We start from the raw sequence: 18,293 nt of genomic DNA, 5'->3' as shown, positions 1-18,293 counted from the left end.
CTCAAGCTCAAAACCGTTCAGAGAAAAAAACTCAAGCACAAAATATATAAATAACACACATATTTACATATCTCACAAAGAAAATTCCGAGCATAAAAATAAAAAATATATTATAAAATTGACCAAATCTTCTTGCAATGATTATATATCAATATGCTTGGTATAAAATAAACTCACAATTTATTTCAAAATAATAAAATATCATATAAATTGATTAAAATTGGTTTTTTAATTTATTTCAAAATAATAAAATATCAAATAAATTGATTAAAATTGGTTTTTTAATATGAAACATAAATGGTGAGAGTGGTATACATCAAAGTATCACAAAAGGAGTGAAGAATATTCTTCATTGCACCAAGCTGCACCCGTTGCTCTTCACCCATAGAGGATATTCTTCATTGTTTACGTGATTGTCCGCACTCTAGAGAGTTTTGGCTCCGCTTGAATATGGGGCGTTATAATAATTTTTTCTCTGAATTTGATGTCAAGGTTTGGCTTCATAAGATGACAAATGGTACTTCCTCTACCTTGTTTGTTACAGGAGTATGGTATGCTTGGCGTTGGAGAAACAATACTATTTTTGAGGATCAACATTGGCGTATCCAAGATGTGGTGCGAAAGACCTTTTTGTTATATGATGAATGCATTTTTTACTATCCCAATCTTGGTTTGGACCCACACTCATCGCGCCTCTTAGCTCATTGGATCCCTCCTCCGGAAGGTACACTTAAACTCAATATTAATGGCAGCTTTCTAGAAGATTTTGGTTGTTTAGGTGCTGGTGGTGTTGTTCGCAACCACAACGGAGATTGGATAACTGGTTTTTCTCACTATGAAGCTGGAAGTGATGCGTTATTAGTTGAGTTATGTGCTATCCAGATAGGTCTTGATTTTTGTAGTAAAAAAGGCTATGTCAACATTATTTTCGAAAGTGATTGTTTGGAAGCAGTTGACCTGATTATTGATGGTCGTGATCATTCCTTGCACACTTATGCTACTGACATCCTTCATATTAAAGATGCTCTACAAGGAAATGGAAATACAACACTAGTGCATGTTCTTAGGGAACAAAATATGTGTGCAGATTTTATGGCTAAGGAAGGGTCACATGCAAGGTGCTCTGCTCACTGGAACTGCCCTCCGCCTGGCATGGAATCTCTCATCCTGAGAGATAAACTTGGAGCTTAATTTCTTCTCTCCCTCTTTTTTTTTTTTTTTTCTCTCCTTTCCCGTTACATTGTAACACTACCAAAAAAAAGGAGTGAAGAATATCTTCAAACTAAAATTTTGAGAATATAATATGTAAAAAAATTAAATTTGTCCTCAAATAAAGCAATATACATATTTTCTGGGATCCAAAAATTGTACCAAAATTATTAGAATATTAAATCATTGTTATTTTACAATTAAAAAAAATATTTAGGACTTTGAAAAGAATGCACGTGCAGCATGCGCTCTAGTTTGCAGTTGGCTCTATCATATTTATTTAAAAATTTATCGCAAAAAATAATAAACACTCTTTATTATAAGTAATAAAAATTCTGAAAAATTAAATTTTATTTCGCTGACACTTTTGATAAATAAGAAGAAAAAAATTGGTCAAATTGGTAAATTAGTTATCATAATTATAAATGATATAAAATAATTTTCTTTGTCAAAAAAAAATAAATTTCTTTTTCATTCACCTATTAATTTAAAAATTTAGTATATTTATACATACACTCGAATTTTGAAATGTACCATAGAATTTGTCTTATAACAATTCTCATATAGTTTGTTTACAATTGTCGTGGTCCACATAATGGAATATAAGGCATGTGCTAAAATCATAATCCCTCCGTTCCGTAATAGATGACTCATTTGAAAATATGAAATTTTGACCTAACTTACTTTGAGCATATTTTTTTTACTAATATACAAATATAAATAATATCACATAAGCTGTCGTTAGATTCGTCTCGATGAGTGTTTTCAAAATATATAATTTTCATAATTTTTTTAATATATTATTTAAGATATTTAAGTTCAAAATTATGCATTGACATGCGTAATAGGGTCAACTGTGTCATGTATTATGGGACGGAGGGAGTACAAAATATGCGAAGACCGTATGTAGGGGTGTAACGGTTCGGTTTGGATTGGTTTTCAGTCAAAAAAATGTCCGAACCGATGAATCCTTCATCGGTTTGAATTGGTTCGGTTTTCATTGTTTTTCAAAAAAGAAACCAAACCAAACTAATCGGTTTGGTTCGGTTTGGATTGGTTCGGTTGATCGGTTTATTTAAAAATACAATTAAAAAAAATTCATATTCTCACAAAATATTTCATAGATTTTTGTATAATTGTATTTCATATTTTGTTTTTTCACGCTCTATTTTTCAAACTTTTTATAACTAATCTTACTCAATATTTCATATATATGATCCAAGATTCATTCATCCATCATTCTTCAAAAACCACTTCATCAAACTCAAATATTTTAATCATTCATGATCCATACATGCATCATTCATCAACAAACACAAAAATTCCAAAAAAACATCCTAAAATTAAAACATAGTCAAAATAACAAATACATGCAAACTGAAATTCAAACATTCTGAAATTTAAACATCATGAAATTAAATAAAAAATCCAAACTAAATCAATCCAATTCCAACGTGAATCGTCAACTGACGAGATGAGATGAAGATGAGAGAAAATTAATGGATTAAAAAATATTTTGTTTAATTTTGGGTCTAACCATAAGTTTGTGTGAGGTAGGATAATATTAGTAAAATAAGGAGTGTGGTTATCATCGGATTGGTTCATCGGTTTCACGGATCTCGAAATGAAAAACCATGAACCAAACCAAACTAAATCGGTTTCAATTGGTTCGGATCGGTTTCAAACCGAACCAAACAAGGTCGGATATTTTTTTCGGTTTGGATTTTCGGATTCGTTGGTTTTGTCCGAACCACTTACACCCCTAACCGTATGTGAGTTTTGATGGCCAAAAAATGTCTAGAATCCAATTCAAAATTATTGATTCGTTGCTCCATTTCAGGGTAAATCAATTTTCAATAGATAAATAAATTTGAATTTAAGAGAAAACAAACAAAACAGTGTTCTAAGATTGTTTGTAGTAAAATAATTGGTTGCAACAGTACATACACAATTGTTCCAGATTCATCGACTACATGGTGCAACTTATTTTGAGTGTTTTGTTCACGATAAATATTTCCAGATTTTTCGATTATATGGTGCAACATATTTTGAGGATTTTGTTCACACAATAAATCAAAATGGTAAAGTCCTCAATCAATTTATATGCGCCGAATGAAGAGTAATCAAATCCCGCGAGCATAACTTATATTTAACAAGCACATTGCATTATATATGCATGAGTTTGAGTGCAGACTCCAATTTCTAATAATAATAATAAAAATAAAATATAAAAAATGGTGTATTTTAGGTTCCGTGAGAAACATAATTGATGGAGAAATTAGCATTGGTAAAGAATACTTCCTCCGTCTCTATATGTAAGCACCGTTTGTCTCTAATAAAAGAGTGCTTACATATAAGGACGAAGGGAGATGAGAGGTGAACTACCCCATTATCGTCTAGATTTTCATGTCAGGTTTTCATCATATGCTAAACCGTCACAAGGGATAACGTTTAAATAATTAAACGACTGAAGGCGTGAATCTCTTAGAGTAGTGCTAGCAACACTATCTTTTCAACACTCTCTCCAACACTCGCTTTCTCATTGGCTTAAATCAAGGTGGGTCTCACACATTGGAAATGGTTCCACTTAAAATGGTGGGTCATACATTGATTTCATTCAATAAAAGAATGAGTGTTGAAGAGAGTGCTGAAAAGAGAGTGTCCCTAGCATTCCTCGAATCTCTTATTGGATTTAACTAAATGGTACAACACATCATGGTTCATTTACAATCAAATAATTCTTAATAATTGATTGTTGTCAATTCATAATTGATTGATTGAATAATTAATCCGAAATTGGGGAGAAAATGTTGTGATGTGTCAAGTCTAACTCAAAAGTTACACATTGGATAGAAGAGTAGATATTGAATAACATATAAGTGGGAATACCTACATACCAAATATTTTAAGATTTAGGTGAATAAGAATTGTTCAAACTCACTATGTGATTGCTCTTAGTCTAATGTGTTGGATCCAATCTAGTGTACGTTCTCCTGGAAGTTCCAACAGTGGTATCAATGTCAAGTTTGACTTTGTGGCGAGCAAGACTAACTCATGATGGATTTTGGGCGCGGAGGCCGGAAGTCTCACACTTAAAGGAAAAATTGTTGTGATGTGTCAAGTGTGAGTTAAAAATCTCATATTCAATAGAAGAGTTAGATGTTGAACGTCATATAAAATAAATGACTCATATACCCAGTATCTTAAGATTGTTGATGAAAAATGTTATCTAAACTCACTTAAATGATTGTTCTTTGTTGAATCCAATCTAGACCCCAAAAGTCTCAACTTATCTATCACTATTTTTTAACATGCTTTTACATGTATTAAAATTCAAGTAAAGTCCACTATTTTTGAGAATGTGTCCAACTTTATTTTTTCCTGATTGAATAAGTTACAACTATTAAGATCATCTATGTAAGTACTAGAAACTATATTGGTAGCATTTACCTTTAATTATTATAAATTGTCACAACTTTTATGTTAAATCTTTTCACGTGCATCTGCTACTAAACAAGACTAATGTATTATTTTTTCCCCACCAAAAAAAACAAGGCTAATGCAACATCTTTAGATGCTTAAGATTTTAATGTGATGATTTTTTTTTCAATTTACACTACATTCGCTCAAAGTCTCAAGATTTTGTATTTCCTCTTGGAATCTTCCAACTTCCTAACCATCTACCTAAAACTCTCTTTTGAACATTTTATTTATTTATTGAAATTAAAGTAAACTCCACTATTTTGAGAATAACCTACTTAAGGAAGCTTAAAGGCAGTATTATATTCAATAAATATGAGTAAACACCACGATAACAGATGCTCTAAAGACAGTAATTAAGAAGAGGAGTGTTATTTGAACAACAACCAATTTGGTTGACAACTTATGTGACAACCATGATTTACAAAGAAAGAACATGTATTTACACGGAAACCAAAGTAATAGAGAGATAAAGTAAAAATGATGTGAGTATGAGAGAGAAAGTTGTCACTAAAGTTGTCATCAAATGGATGTTCAAATATCATTTCTCAATTAAGAAAGCTTAAAAATGAAATTTTGTCTTAAATATACAAGTCAAATATTGAAATTTTTTTTTACTGCCCTACTTTATGTCAAAAAACACAAAAATGCCCTACTTTTTTGGAAAATTGCAGAACTACCCTACTTTTTCAAGTGTCTCTGGTACCACTCCACTTGGAGTTACGGGGTACCCTAAAAAGTGACAAAATTTTTGTCCTTATTGTACCCCTCTACTCCAAGTTGCGGGGTACTTTCCTATTTTTTTAAATTTTTTAACTACCACGCAAGATGGACTTGCGTCCTATTTGTGGCTTTTTTTTTTAAAAAAAAATTTAAATACCCCTCTACTTGGAGTTGAGTGGTATAATAAGGACAAAAAAAATTTGAAACATCACGTTGTACAATGCATGCATAAAAAATAATAATAAAAACTTAATTTAAAAAAAAACTAATTAAAAATTATATAACACTTAAAATACCATAAAATCTACAATTATTATAAATGCCATGCGGTCCCACACCCTAGTCTTCGACGATGTCTTCCACGATTTACTTGAGGGTCGTGTTGGTCTTCGTCATTGTTATCTGCAGTTGATTGTACCTGACTACCATAACCCAACGACAACGACACATCGTGTTCCCTTGTTGGCCATCCCAAATCCAGAAATTTTGTGCAATGTGTCTTTGGTGTTGTGGTAGACTTTGGTGTTGACTAGAACTTGATGGATAATTTAACTCAAAATTTAAACTTGATGTGGCTTCATTTAACTTCATTTAACTCCAATGCAACAATGGATTTGTGTTGCACACCTTGGGCTCAACTCTTTGATAAAAAAAACCTTGGGATCAACTTAAGTCAAACACATAATATGATAATTGAAATCTCAATGCAGATACGAAACATACTAAATAATTGCACTTTAAGCATCTAGTAAATTATTTCACAAACATCTCAAATTACCCAAAATACATTCAACGATAATTAACTAATGTTTGCATCATTTTTTAAGTTAGTTTAATCACTTTTTAAATCAGTTAAATTTAAAAAGTGACGAAGGTAGTTAACTACTATTTAACAGCGAACGACAATTAACTACCGTTCGAGTATCTTTTGCGCATTTCTTCTAAACATCATTATCCATCCATTCATTCATAATAGAAGGGGGGGGGGGGGGAATGGCGGCATTTCTTTTGGGCCAAATTTTGAAAGTCTAACTCATAGGCTTTGGTGTCCTTGTGATTGGGCTGACCCTGCTGCTAGCACATCCAGTACCTCACACACAAGTGACTGCATTAATATCAGTCCATTGCTACTAGCACACTTTTTTTTATGTGACATACACATTAAAAATCATATGACATGTGTACTGAGTGTAGTTTTTTTAAGAAAGATTACTTGTGAAGGAAACAAAGTCTAGTTTTAATCAACCACGCCGTCATATGTGTGGCCTTTGGTGCTGCCGGTGGTAACAAGCATCGGCATCTCAAGTTAATTTCAAGCAGTTTTCTTGACTTTATGTGTTTATTCCCACTATTTCAGCAAGATTACTATTTCCACATTGTCACGCGCCCCACTTATCCGTCCCGTTCACTTTCACATCCTGTGGTCAAGATACCAAATCCATAAGCGCGTTTAGAGCACGCGTATAACAGTATCTGACGTGACAAACACACGCGGTGTTTGGTTATTTAACTCGAGCGAGAGAGTGACAGCGACGCGTTTGGAATGCGGTTGGCAGGCACCGAAACAAAAATGATGAGAAAGACATGTTTCAAAGTTTCAACAATTAAAAAACGACGCGTCAAGTGTTGGAAAGTGACGCGTGTACACGTTCTCACTGGTCAGCTTCACCACCCCCATTCACCAAACAAAACTGTTTACAAAGAACGATTCAAGAATGAATAAGACTTTGTTGAAAATGAAACAAAGTTAAGAGTGTTAAGACACTTGGTTGGTAATAGTATATCCAATAGACTTGGTCATTCATATCTATTAATCCAATATAATACCTTGCTTTCCCTGTCAATTTTATGTAAAAACGCGTAACAATAGTCAATTTCACATCTTTCTCTATTTTCTCTTTTTCTTTACTAAAACATTTTTTAATATATCTTTACAATGACATTTTAATTTGGACTAGAACTTTTGATAGGAGTATTTTATAATGTATTTCGTTTACAAGATGTGCTTCCATATTTAGATTTTTTAAGAAATATGCTTTATCTGATCATAATGATTGCTTTTCGTGAGTTGGAAATATCTGCAAACACTTCAACTTCAAGACGATAAGGAAGTAAACAACGAGAGATTAAAGGTTAGATTGTGTTGTATGTTGAGTTTGCGAACCAAAGACCTTTTTATGCGGCCCGTGGAGTGAGTGACGAGATAACGGATGGAAGATTACTACAAACGGTGGGGTTTCTTTACCGTCGAGCTTTGAAGAGTTATGAAGGTCGAAAACGTTACAAATGTTGGCGGAATATTATGCTTCTGATTGCATGGTCGGTGTGTCCTTGATGAAGGAGTGGTGTAGATAGTGTTTTGGTCATCACATAATTGGGCATTTTGACGTAGGGTTTTAGGACCAAGAGTGTATAGGTCCTCACTCGGGTCATCGAGCAGGGACCTTTGGTCAGTAGAGAACAATGTTTATAGTACAATACTGTACATATATTGTTTATGGAAAAATAAATTAAAAATCACCTTTGATCTTGAGATTTTTGTTGTTATAAACAAATTAACCATTAACATTGTTTACTCCTTAAATTTTTTGTTTAATAATTTATCTTCACGATTCTTTAGAATGGTATCTAAAGATTTCAATTCTTTCATAAAAGGTAGCGGTCTTTTGATGGATATCTGTTATTGTTGTTGAGGCGATTTGGTATAATGGAATTACCGAGCCTAGTTCCATTATTTCATGTGTTTTTGTGGAGTTCACGTTCTTAACATCCCAAATGTACTTGTAACAAAAAAGGTAGGATACAATTTAGGTATCTTCGTTTGTGAACTTGTAGGATATGGCCTAAAGAATTCATTTAATTTTGAGGAACTTGCATGAGGATTTAGGTCAAAGTGGATGTCAGGAAACCTTTGAAAAGAGGAAACAAAATTAATGCGGTGAATGATGAACCGATAACGATGTGTTTTAAGTATGAATGATCACTAACATTTTGTTATCAAATGGAGGAAGATGATGGTGTTCAAAGATGGAGCTCATAATTATGTGTTGAACACCAGAGGAATGGGGCAGCGCTAATGAAAAAGAAACAGTTAAGCAACAATCGGGATCAATTACAGGAAGGAGTAATGAGACTTCGATGTAGTCGGCACATTCCATGCAAAACCAAAACAAAATGAATTTGAATGATGGAAAATAAATAATTTTTGCAGTTGAGACTCAATAGCACAAGTATGGCTGGTATATAACACAATAATGGAGGAAATAAATCTTCAAAAATCATGATTGCACCATCAAATACAATCACTTTTGCCACCACAATGAATGCACACGCGGAGATCTGGGTCACCCGAGTGCAGTTCCTTATTTGGAGACACAGTGGCGTTTGTGAAGTCCAAAATTATTTTAATTTTTTATCAATGTAACTATTTAGGAGGATGCTACATTGTGGCCAGCTTATAAATTCATGAAATATTCAGAGAATGTCGTCGTCACAAATAAACCTTTCTTGGTGCACATTGGGAGATTTTAATAATATTCTTTATAATTCATACCATACAGGCTGAGTAGAACACCCATTATACAGGTTCAATTTAGCAATGTTCGCTCAGCAAGGTCGGAAGTAACTTACTAACTCAGGTTCTACGATGATAGAGATTTTCAAAGCTAAATACTTTTTGCAATGGAAATTTCGGGTGCAGCCATTGGTCGTAATCCCAACCATATTTGATGTATTATATTGACTTTTTTTTTAAGGAATGTATTATATTGACTTATCGGTTGGTGTTAAACAAAATGCGTCTTTGGAAAATTGGCGATGAGTCATCTATTAATATTTGAGAAATGCTATATATCCCGAATTATTTTTCGGGAAATATCACGAGCGTGTATTTGTAAGCTATCAGGGAAACTGCATATCACCTATTGTTGACTAAATCCCTGAATTTGTGGAAATCACCCAAGTAGTGGTGATAAGTAGCCAATCAAGTGTCATCGTGATGTTCTCGGGATAATAGTTTTCGGGATGTTTAGCATTTTTCTTAATATTTAGACTGATTCTTGACTTCGTCATGATGACCAACCAATAACTCAGATTATAATGTACCATTTTTCTTTGGAGAATTTGTGGGGCACACAAGTTAGATTTTCCCCTTCTAAGTGGAATTTTTTCATATGCATGAGCCAGAGATTGAATCTTTGACCATATGGTTAAGAGGCCCTAGTCTCTTACCACTTGGATCAATCCATTGTTGTTATGTACCATTATTTATTTATTTTTGAAGAAATGTACCATTATTTATAAAAGTGTATTATTACATGTATGATATTTTTTAAACATTTATTAATTTATTGTATAAAAAGCCAATCATAATTAAAAAATAAATGACAAGTTTTGGTTCTAAATAAGTAAAATATGCAATGAATGCTCGTAAAAACAGACGGAAGCAGTATCTATGAGAATTACAAGTTTTATTTATCTTTAAGAGAGAGAAAAAATATAAATTTTTGATGGTAACATTTGAATAAAATTCAAAATTTTCCTCAAATTTGTATTCAAATAAATGTATAAAGTGAAATGCAATATTTTAAAATCAAAACTATTTATGCTTATATAATTTGACAAGGGGTCATTGATTTAATATTAATAAATATCAATGGATGAGATTACTCTCAAATGTTTACCTAAAATTTGGATGAGATTTTAATGTTAAAAAACTGATGTACTATTTTTTTAAAATTGAACAAATCACCTAGTTTTTATAGATTTAGATAATGTATAAAACAGTGTTGTTTTATTTTTCACCAAATTGTTTTTTTTTTTATCAAAAAATAGATATTTCATTTGTCTTTATTATTTAAAAAACTTGATAAATATTGGCAATTTAAATATTGGCAATTAGTTGTTACATTAATATTTATCTATTCATCCGTGTTTGAACCTCATGACTTTCAACTCTTTAACTTCTATCTTAAAGCAGTTGAGTTGCCTAACCCTCACATAATTTATTTATTATAAATTTTTTAAGAACCAAGTGATATTCGTGTAAAAAAATAAAGGTTTAAATGTGTGTTTGGTCCCTGCACTTTCATCCAATTTTGGCATTAGTCCCTGCGCTTTTTTTGTTTGGCATTGGTCCCTGCAGTTTATAAAACTTTTGGTTTTAGTCCTTCTGTTAAGTCTCAGTTATAAAAAAAAAAAAACCAAAACTAACTGTGTACCACGTGGACCAATCATGACACGCCACGTGGCACAATAAAAGACAAAAAATTATAATTGAAATAAATAAATTAAAATAATTAATTTTTAATTAGTTTTTTTATTATGGATAAATCGTAAAGCAGATATACTAGTCCTTAGCAATTCCAATTGCTATTTTACACCGAACATTCCATTTTCCATGAATTCATATAAGACTAAACCATATTCCTCTCCAATCCAGTAGTCTGCGTGTTCGATCAAATTTCGATGCTCAAACATCCCAAGGACTTCAATTTCGTTGCGCATGATACTTAGCCGCTTTTTCCTGTTCCATCCAAATCCAGCCTTTTTACAGCAAAAACATGTTGACCAATTATGGCTATGTACACAGTACCATGTCCATCCCTTGCTTGCCAATAATATGACGTTGATTTAGGTTCTCAGCACCCTGCAACACTACATCTTTCAGTACTCCCTCCGTTTCAAAATGAGTGTCACTTTAGCCAATTGCACACAGATTAAGGAATTGAATAAAGTAGTCAAATGTCATAGCAATTTTACTAAATTATCCTAATCAACTATTGGTTTGTTTTTCATTAAAGAAAAAATAATACTTTGAAAGTAGTGTAACATAATATTAATTGAAGGGTACAATTGAAAAGAAAAAGTTATTATTGCATTGGAAACTGAAAGCGACATTCATTTTGAAACAATTTTTTTTGGCTAAAACGACACTAATTTTGAAACGGATGGAGTATTAAATATTTAAAATAAGAAACAAAAAGAAGATGAGAAAAGAAAGAAAGAAGAAAACACGGGAAAGGAGAAGAGAAAGAGGGAAGAAATGGGTTTAGGGTTTCAACTTCAACCCTAACCTTCTGATTTGATTCCGACCACTATCCATAAATCCGATTTTAATTCCGACCACTATCATCTTGTTTCTCTTCGATTTTGGTTCTTCTCCTTCACGATTTAAAAAACAATTAAAGGTTGTTGTGATATGAGAGAAGAAGGGAACATGATTTTGTTTGTTATTATTATGTATTTTTATTAAACAAATATTTTTTTTTAATTTAAAATCTCAACCGTTAGATATTTTTTTGCCACATGTCTTGCATCCAAACCCCAAATGGAGTAAATGGAGCTTAGCCTAAATGGAGCATACCCGAACTCCTTGCCATAAGAGGATATACATTACTCATTCGTTCATGACTCAACATTTCAAATGATGCAATTGTCAAGTTTGGTCAAAAAATTGAAGGTTTTTAGATAACATTCATAGACAATTATGACACATATCATGAGATTTCCAAAATAAGGTGTAATGTGTCGATAAAATTAGATACGACATCCGTGAAAAATGTTGTTAAGAAGTTTGGAGGTTGCTATTCAGAGACTGGTAGTCAAATGAAAAGTGGCGCCTCGTATAAGGACACTATGGTCGACAAATATAAAATTTACTATAAGATGACGCAAATATTCAGATTTTAAAATGCACGGTAGTTGTTAAAAATTTTACCAAAATATTAAGATAGAATAAATGGAATACACTTTAAAAAAAATACAAGGTTTTATGAAACATTAGTTTGATGAAAAGAATCCTAAATGTTTTATATCACAATAAGAATAGTAATTCTACTGTTCTCGTAAACTTAACTCAGTTGGTAGGGACAATTCATAATATATGCAAAGTCTGAGGTACTTGTTAGTAAGACTCATAAAATTACTTTAATTTAAAAGTGGCCCAGATGTTTGCTAGGGGGTGGGATGCTGAGGGTGAGGCTTGGAAGTGGTGGAGGCAATTATGGGTTTGGGAGGAGGATTTGTTAATGGAGTGTAGGAATTTGTTGTTGTCTGTTATGTTACAGGTAAACATTCATGATACTTGGAGGTGGATTCCTGGCCCGGGTGCTGGGTACACGGTTAGTGGGGCGTACAGGTGATCACTATGAGGCCGCCCCCTACCGAGCATGTTCCTGAGGCCCTCTTATGGAGGAAGGAAGTCCCCCTGAAGATCACTGTGTTCACTTGACGGCTGTTCCGACTACGTTTGCCTACTAAATCAAATCTGTTTCGTAGAGACATTATATCAGAGGAGGCTCAGTTGTGTGTTACAGGGTGTGGTTTTCAGGAAACAGAGAATCTTCTTTTTTTGTCTTGCCCAGTGTTTGGTCAGATATGGCAATTGGTTCGAAATTGGCTTTGTGTTTACTCTGCTGATCCTCATATTATTGTTGCTCATTTTATTCAGTTTGGTACCATGTCTAGCGGCGCCAAATCCAGGTGTTCCTTCATGCATTTGGTTTGGTTTGCTTTTGTTTGGGTTATTTGGAAGGAAAGAAACGACAGAATATTTTGCGGTAAAGAGAACTATCCATTGCAGCTTCTGGAAAAAGTGAAGTTATTGTCTTTTTGGTGGTTCAAAGCTCATTCCTTAGCTTTTCATTATAGCTTTCATAATTGGTGCCAAAACCCATTCTTATGTGCGGGAATTGGCTAATTTGAACTGTTGGTGTTCAAACTACTTTTGTATTTTTCGGCTTTATTTTATGGTACACCTTGTGCCAGGAAGATAGTTTTGTGGTTATTAATATCATTTTGATTTCTTAAAAAAAAAAAAAAGCCGAGAATAATAATAAAAAAAAATTTGTAAATCAATTATAATTCATGTTTCCTATAGAAAATAACTATGTTAATTAATTTAGGACTGATAACTCAAATTCGTCCTTGAATTTTAAAAAATCGGCCAAATTCCTCCCTGAATTTTGCGAAATATCTATTTAGTCCCTGAATTTACAAAATGTCAATCAAATCAGTCCCTCCGTTAAGTTGTTCTGTTAACGAAGGTGACGTGTAACGTTAACCTCTTACAAGGCTTAACATGTCAGATGCCACGCAAGCTGGGACCAAATTGATTGATTTACAGAAAATTGCCAAGGACCAAATTGATGGATTTTCAGAAAATTGCCAACGGCTCTTTCTCCTCTTTCTCATTAACGGCTCTTACTCCTCTTCCTCATTAACGACTCTTTCGTCCCCAAATATATAAATTTGGAACCCTGATGTTATAATTTGTCACCTAGAGTTCAAAATCCCCCAAAATTCTTCCATGAGTTGATGTCAATGTTCTTCCCCAATTCAAAAAACTTAAAACCCTAATTTTTTTGATTCAATTCGAAATTCAAAAATCTGTGGTCATTGTTGAAGATTCGGTGTTCAGAAATGATGGGTGGTGGACGTATGGGCAAAAACAACTACAACAGTCGGTCTTCATTTTCAAGCTCTATGTACAATGATGATGTGAGAGAGCTTCAATGTTTGTGTCCTAGAATTTGTGTTGTAAGAAAAGCAAACACTGTCAGTAACCCAGGAAGGCCTTTCTATGTCTGCCCTCTGCCTAATGGTTTGTTTAACAATGGTTATGTGATGTGTGAAAAGAGGTTGTCAATGAATGAATCAAACCCTTCTGTCAAAAAATTTCAATCAAATTGGTCCTTGAATTATATGCACATCCATCATATCGATCCTCAAATTAGTGAAAATACCATTAAATAGGTCCTTGAATTTTCACAACAGATATCACTGTGATCATTGGTGCATACATTTGCTGAACAAAGTAAAAAGTAAAAGACAGACACTTTGATTATAAAAAGACAGACATTTGCATATCATCATAAGTCATATATTTGATGTTCATAAGTCATTACATAGCCAAAAAAATAACATTACATAGCCATCAAGTCATCAAATCATTTGATGTTCTTAAGTGATTACATATCCAAAAAAGCATAAACTAAACAAGTCCAAAAAGCAATAATTAAACTAGTCCAAAAACATAATTTAAACAAGCATCAATGCTTTGGAAATCCTGAAGTTGGGATAAACTCCATGTATTGGGGTTTAGTAGAAGCGGATGGCCCGTAATTTGGATTTGGAACTCTAATAACTCCAGGAGCAGTTGGATTTTGTGGAGCAGGACCCCTCAGTGGTGTTTGTTTATACATGTCATTTGAAATCACTAGTCCTCTCATGTTATATCTCCTTGTACTCATTCTCTGCAAATAAAATTAATCATATCAGCCCTTAAATTATAACAAAATCCATCAAATTAGTCCTCAAATTATGCCAGTAAGTCTCAAATCGATCCATATTTTGGATAAAGTAATACCTGTCTAGAAACTGCATCAGTTACACGTCCATTATCAGTAGCAACATTCTCAATAGCAACATTCTCTTGTTGCACCTCAGTAGCAACATTCTCTTGTTGCCCATACGCCCACCACCCATCATTTCTGAACACCGAATCTTCAACAATGACCAATGATTTTTGAATTTCGAATTGAATCAAAAAAATTAGGGTTTTAAGTTTTTTGAATTGGGGAAGAACATTGACATCAATTCATGGAAGAATTTTGGGGGATTTTGAACTCTAGGTGACAAATTATAACATTAGGGTTCCAAATTTATATATTTGGGGAAGAAAGAGCCGTTAATGAGGAAGAGGAGAAAGAGCCGTTAATGAGAAATAGGAGAAAGAGTCGTTGGCAATTTTCTGAAAATCCATCAATTTGGTCCTTGAAAATTTTCTGTATATCAATCAATTTGGTCTCTGCTTGCGTGGCATCTGACGTGTTAAGCCTTGTAAGAGGTTAACGTTACACGTCACCTCCGTTAACAGAACAACTTAACAGAGGGACTGATTTGATTGACATTTTGTAAATTCAGGGACTAAATAGATATTTCACAAAATTCAGGTACGAATTTGGCCGATTATTTAAAATTCAAGGACGAATTTGAGGTATTAGTCATTAGTCTAGTAAAAGTAGAATAAAATTTGGTTATGAGTACAAAGCAAGATAGGTGAGGCATATGTAGTAGGACACACAATTGAAAAAGCAATAGAGGCAAGAATTGAGGAGATGGAGAGCTGAAAAAACGGCCCCATTCTATTTAAGTTAAAAGCCGGCACGCATGATGCCCCACTATCGCCGCTTGTCTCGAAATTCCCAAATGCCACGTATCCTCCAAACAAACACCTTTATCTCCTCTCTTGGGCGGCGTCACGTCACTTACGTTAAGATACTTCTGTCTTCTTTGACTGCACCTCTCACCCACAAAACATATCAATCACATTATTAATTCCCTCCTTTTTCTCTCTCTTTTTTGTGCTTTCATTATTAGTATTTCACAATTTTATTTTTTAGTTAAAAATATGCTATCTATCTTACTTTTTATCTTTAGACCAAGTAGCAAATATCCTTAGAAATTAAGGCACACAAAAGTTAATTAAACGATGGAAAAGTTAATCGGTGTCCCGAAGGATTCCTTAAAAATATTAATAAAAAAAATTATATAATAGTAGTTATTGTATTAAAAATTATGTAATTAATCAATTAAAAATGAATAAAAATCTTTTTTTAATAACTTTATTTTTTGATATCCTTAATCAATGTCGTAGGCTCCTAGCAACACTAGTTAGTATGACCCTTAAATAATCAATAAATTTTTCATAATACAGATTGTTTGAGAAAACCCAAGTCAAATTCTGATATGAACAATTATCGGTTAGATTGTTTTTACCTTTCGAAACTCCAAATCACCAGAGCTTATTTCTCCAAAGAAGTTAAACGAAAGCCCATAAAAACTCCAATGAATTTTACATAATAATTTCAATATTATCAGTTGAATTAAATTTTGAATAAAAATATTCTTTATTGTACCAAAGTAATTTAGATAGTAGATATAGTAGGAACTCAATTCACACACATAAATGAAAAAAGTCGGAGTTTAAACATTCGATTATGAGTTAGAATAGGATTAGATATGTCATTTTAACCACCCTAGATAAACTATTGATTTTTGTAATTTTTTTTTTTATTTTTAGAAAAACTCTAGCACCGTATGTTTTATTTGCGTATATATACACCCTCCCAACCTCAACCCTTCTCACCAAAGCAAGCACCACTACCCACGTACTTCAAGTTACGCTATTCTCTCATCCTTAACATGCGAAACCCACCAACATCATCGCAATCACCATCAATGGTTACCAAAACAAAGAACGCAAATCTCAAAGTTAAGAAACTTTGCAACAACATCAACAACAACAACAACAATGCAACCGAGATTCACTTTCGCGGCGTAAGAAAGCGACCATGGGGCCGTTACGCCGCCGAGATTCGCGATCCCGGTAAAAAAAGCCGCGTCTGGCTAGGTACCTTCGACACCGCCGAAGAAGCCGCCAGAGCTTACGACAACGCCGCCCGTCAGTTCCGTGGCCCAAAAGCCAAAACCAACTTCCCTCCTCCTCCGTCCGAGACCAAAGAAGATAGCCCTAGCCAGAGCAGCACCGTTGAATCATCTGTCCCTGCTCCTGAGCGTGAGGTCACGCGCCGAGAAGTTGCCACCGGCGGTGGCGTCATGGATCGGTTCCCGTTTCTCTCGATTCAGCAACAGATCATGCCGTTTACTGGTGCCGGCGCTGGTGTCGGCGCCGGTGCTGTTGATGGAATGGTGCCGGTTTTCTTTTACGATCCAGCGGGTCGAGCTGAGTTTTTGAACCAGCGGTTTACTAACAGGTTTGAACCGGAACCGGTTCAGTTTAACATCGGGTTTGGAGGTGGTGGGGTCCAGAGTGATTCGGATTCATCCTCTGTTGTTGATTGTCAGCCGAAGAGAGCTCTCAATCTTGATCTTAACTTAGCTCCACCAATGGATTATTAATTTATTTGATTAACACCTTTTTAATTTTATTTAAAAAAAATATTATCTCACCTTATTTAGATGAAAATTAGAAAAAAAGCAGGAAGGACAAAGTTTACTGTTTTTTATTTTGGAAGATTAATCTCCCATTATTTTGAGGAAGATAAAGTTGTTAATTACATCCTTTGATGTGAATATGTTAGCTTTGAGTTTTCGTTTCTTTTTTCCTATTGGTTAATTAATTAACCAGCTTAAAGAACATGTTCCGAAATTATCTACTACTAATCTGTAATTCTGGCGGATGTTAAGTTCTTTGGATTTTTGCTTTTCTCGACCTCTACTTTTATGGATTGAGTTGATTTTTATTGTACCTATGTAATGTTTCGATCCAGGTGACATGATTTGATTTTGAATGTATTGATTGTTGAAATTGATTTTGTTGATAAGTTAACTGAAGTGAAAATAATTTGTGTTTTGATACATTTTCATATCAATTTGTGTTTAAAGATCAAGCTTAAAATAGAAAGCGGCAAATTTTAACTTAAATAGAATAATCAATTGTACATTTTCATAACTAAACTTGGTCTCCTTAGAAATGGAATCAAACACTTAAAAGAAAAATTTTAACTTTTAAAGTGATATGAGTTGTATTTTAATCGAATCAAAGGACAAATACAATTCTTAGGTACAATAATTATTTATTAAATATAATTATTTCCACAAGTCGAATTCCAAATAACATTGCTTTTTTCTCAAAAACTAAAGAGTTAACAAAGGATCACTTTCAAGTTATGGTTTTTGTGTAGTAGAACCAAATGAAATGAACACACGACACAAATACAGGGTATACTTCAATAATGGTAACCTAATGTTGTAAAAATACTCTTAAAAATATTATTGTGGATTGGGGGACCAATGAAAATAAGTTTATTTGAGTATATGATTGTAAACGTGTTTAATCACCACATGCCTAAGCAAAT

General features: G+C 33.4%; 1 protein-coding gene across 1 annotated transcript; it reads left to right on the top strand.

The window, feature by feature from the left end:
* The first annotated feature begins 16,547 nt into the window (after positions 1–16,547).
* LOC146931636 (ethylene-responsive transcription factor 9-like) lies at positions 16,548–17,743 on the top strand. Its single transcript, XM_085703144.1, has one exon. It carries the CDS (start codon positions 16,618–16,620, stop codon positions 17,332–17,334), a length of 717 nt encoding a protein of 238 aa, XP_085559270.1. The 5' UTR covers positions 16,548–16,617; the 3' UTR covers positions 17,335–17,743.
* Positions 17,744–18,293: the final 550 nt, after the last annotated feature.

Source organism: Medicago sativa, chromosome 4 (genome assembly GCF_051527215.1).
Source record: "Medicago sativa cultivar Bolivia chromosome 4, Bolivia_mono, whole genome shotgun sequence".
NCBI classification, from domain to species: domain Eukaryota; kingdom Viridiplantae; phylum Streptophyta; class Magnoliopsida; order Fabales; family Fabaceae; genus Medicago; species Medicago sativa.
Note: the sequence above shows the minus strand (reverse complement) of the source record. Positions and strands in the feature narration are given on the sequence as shown.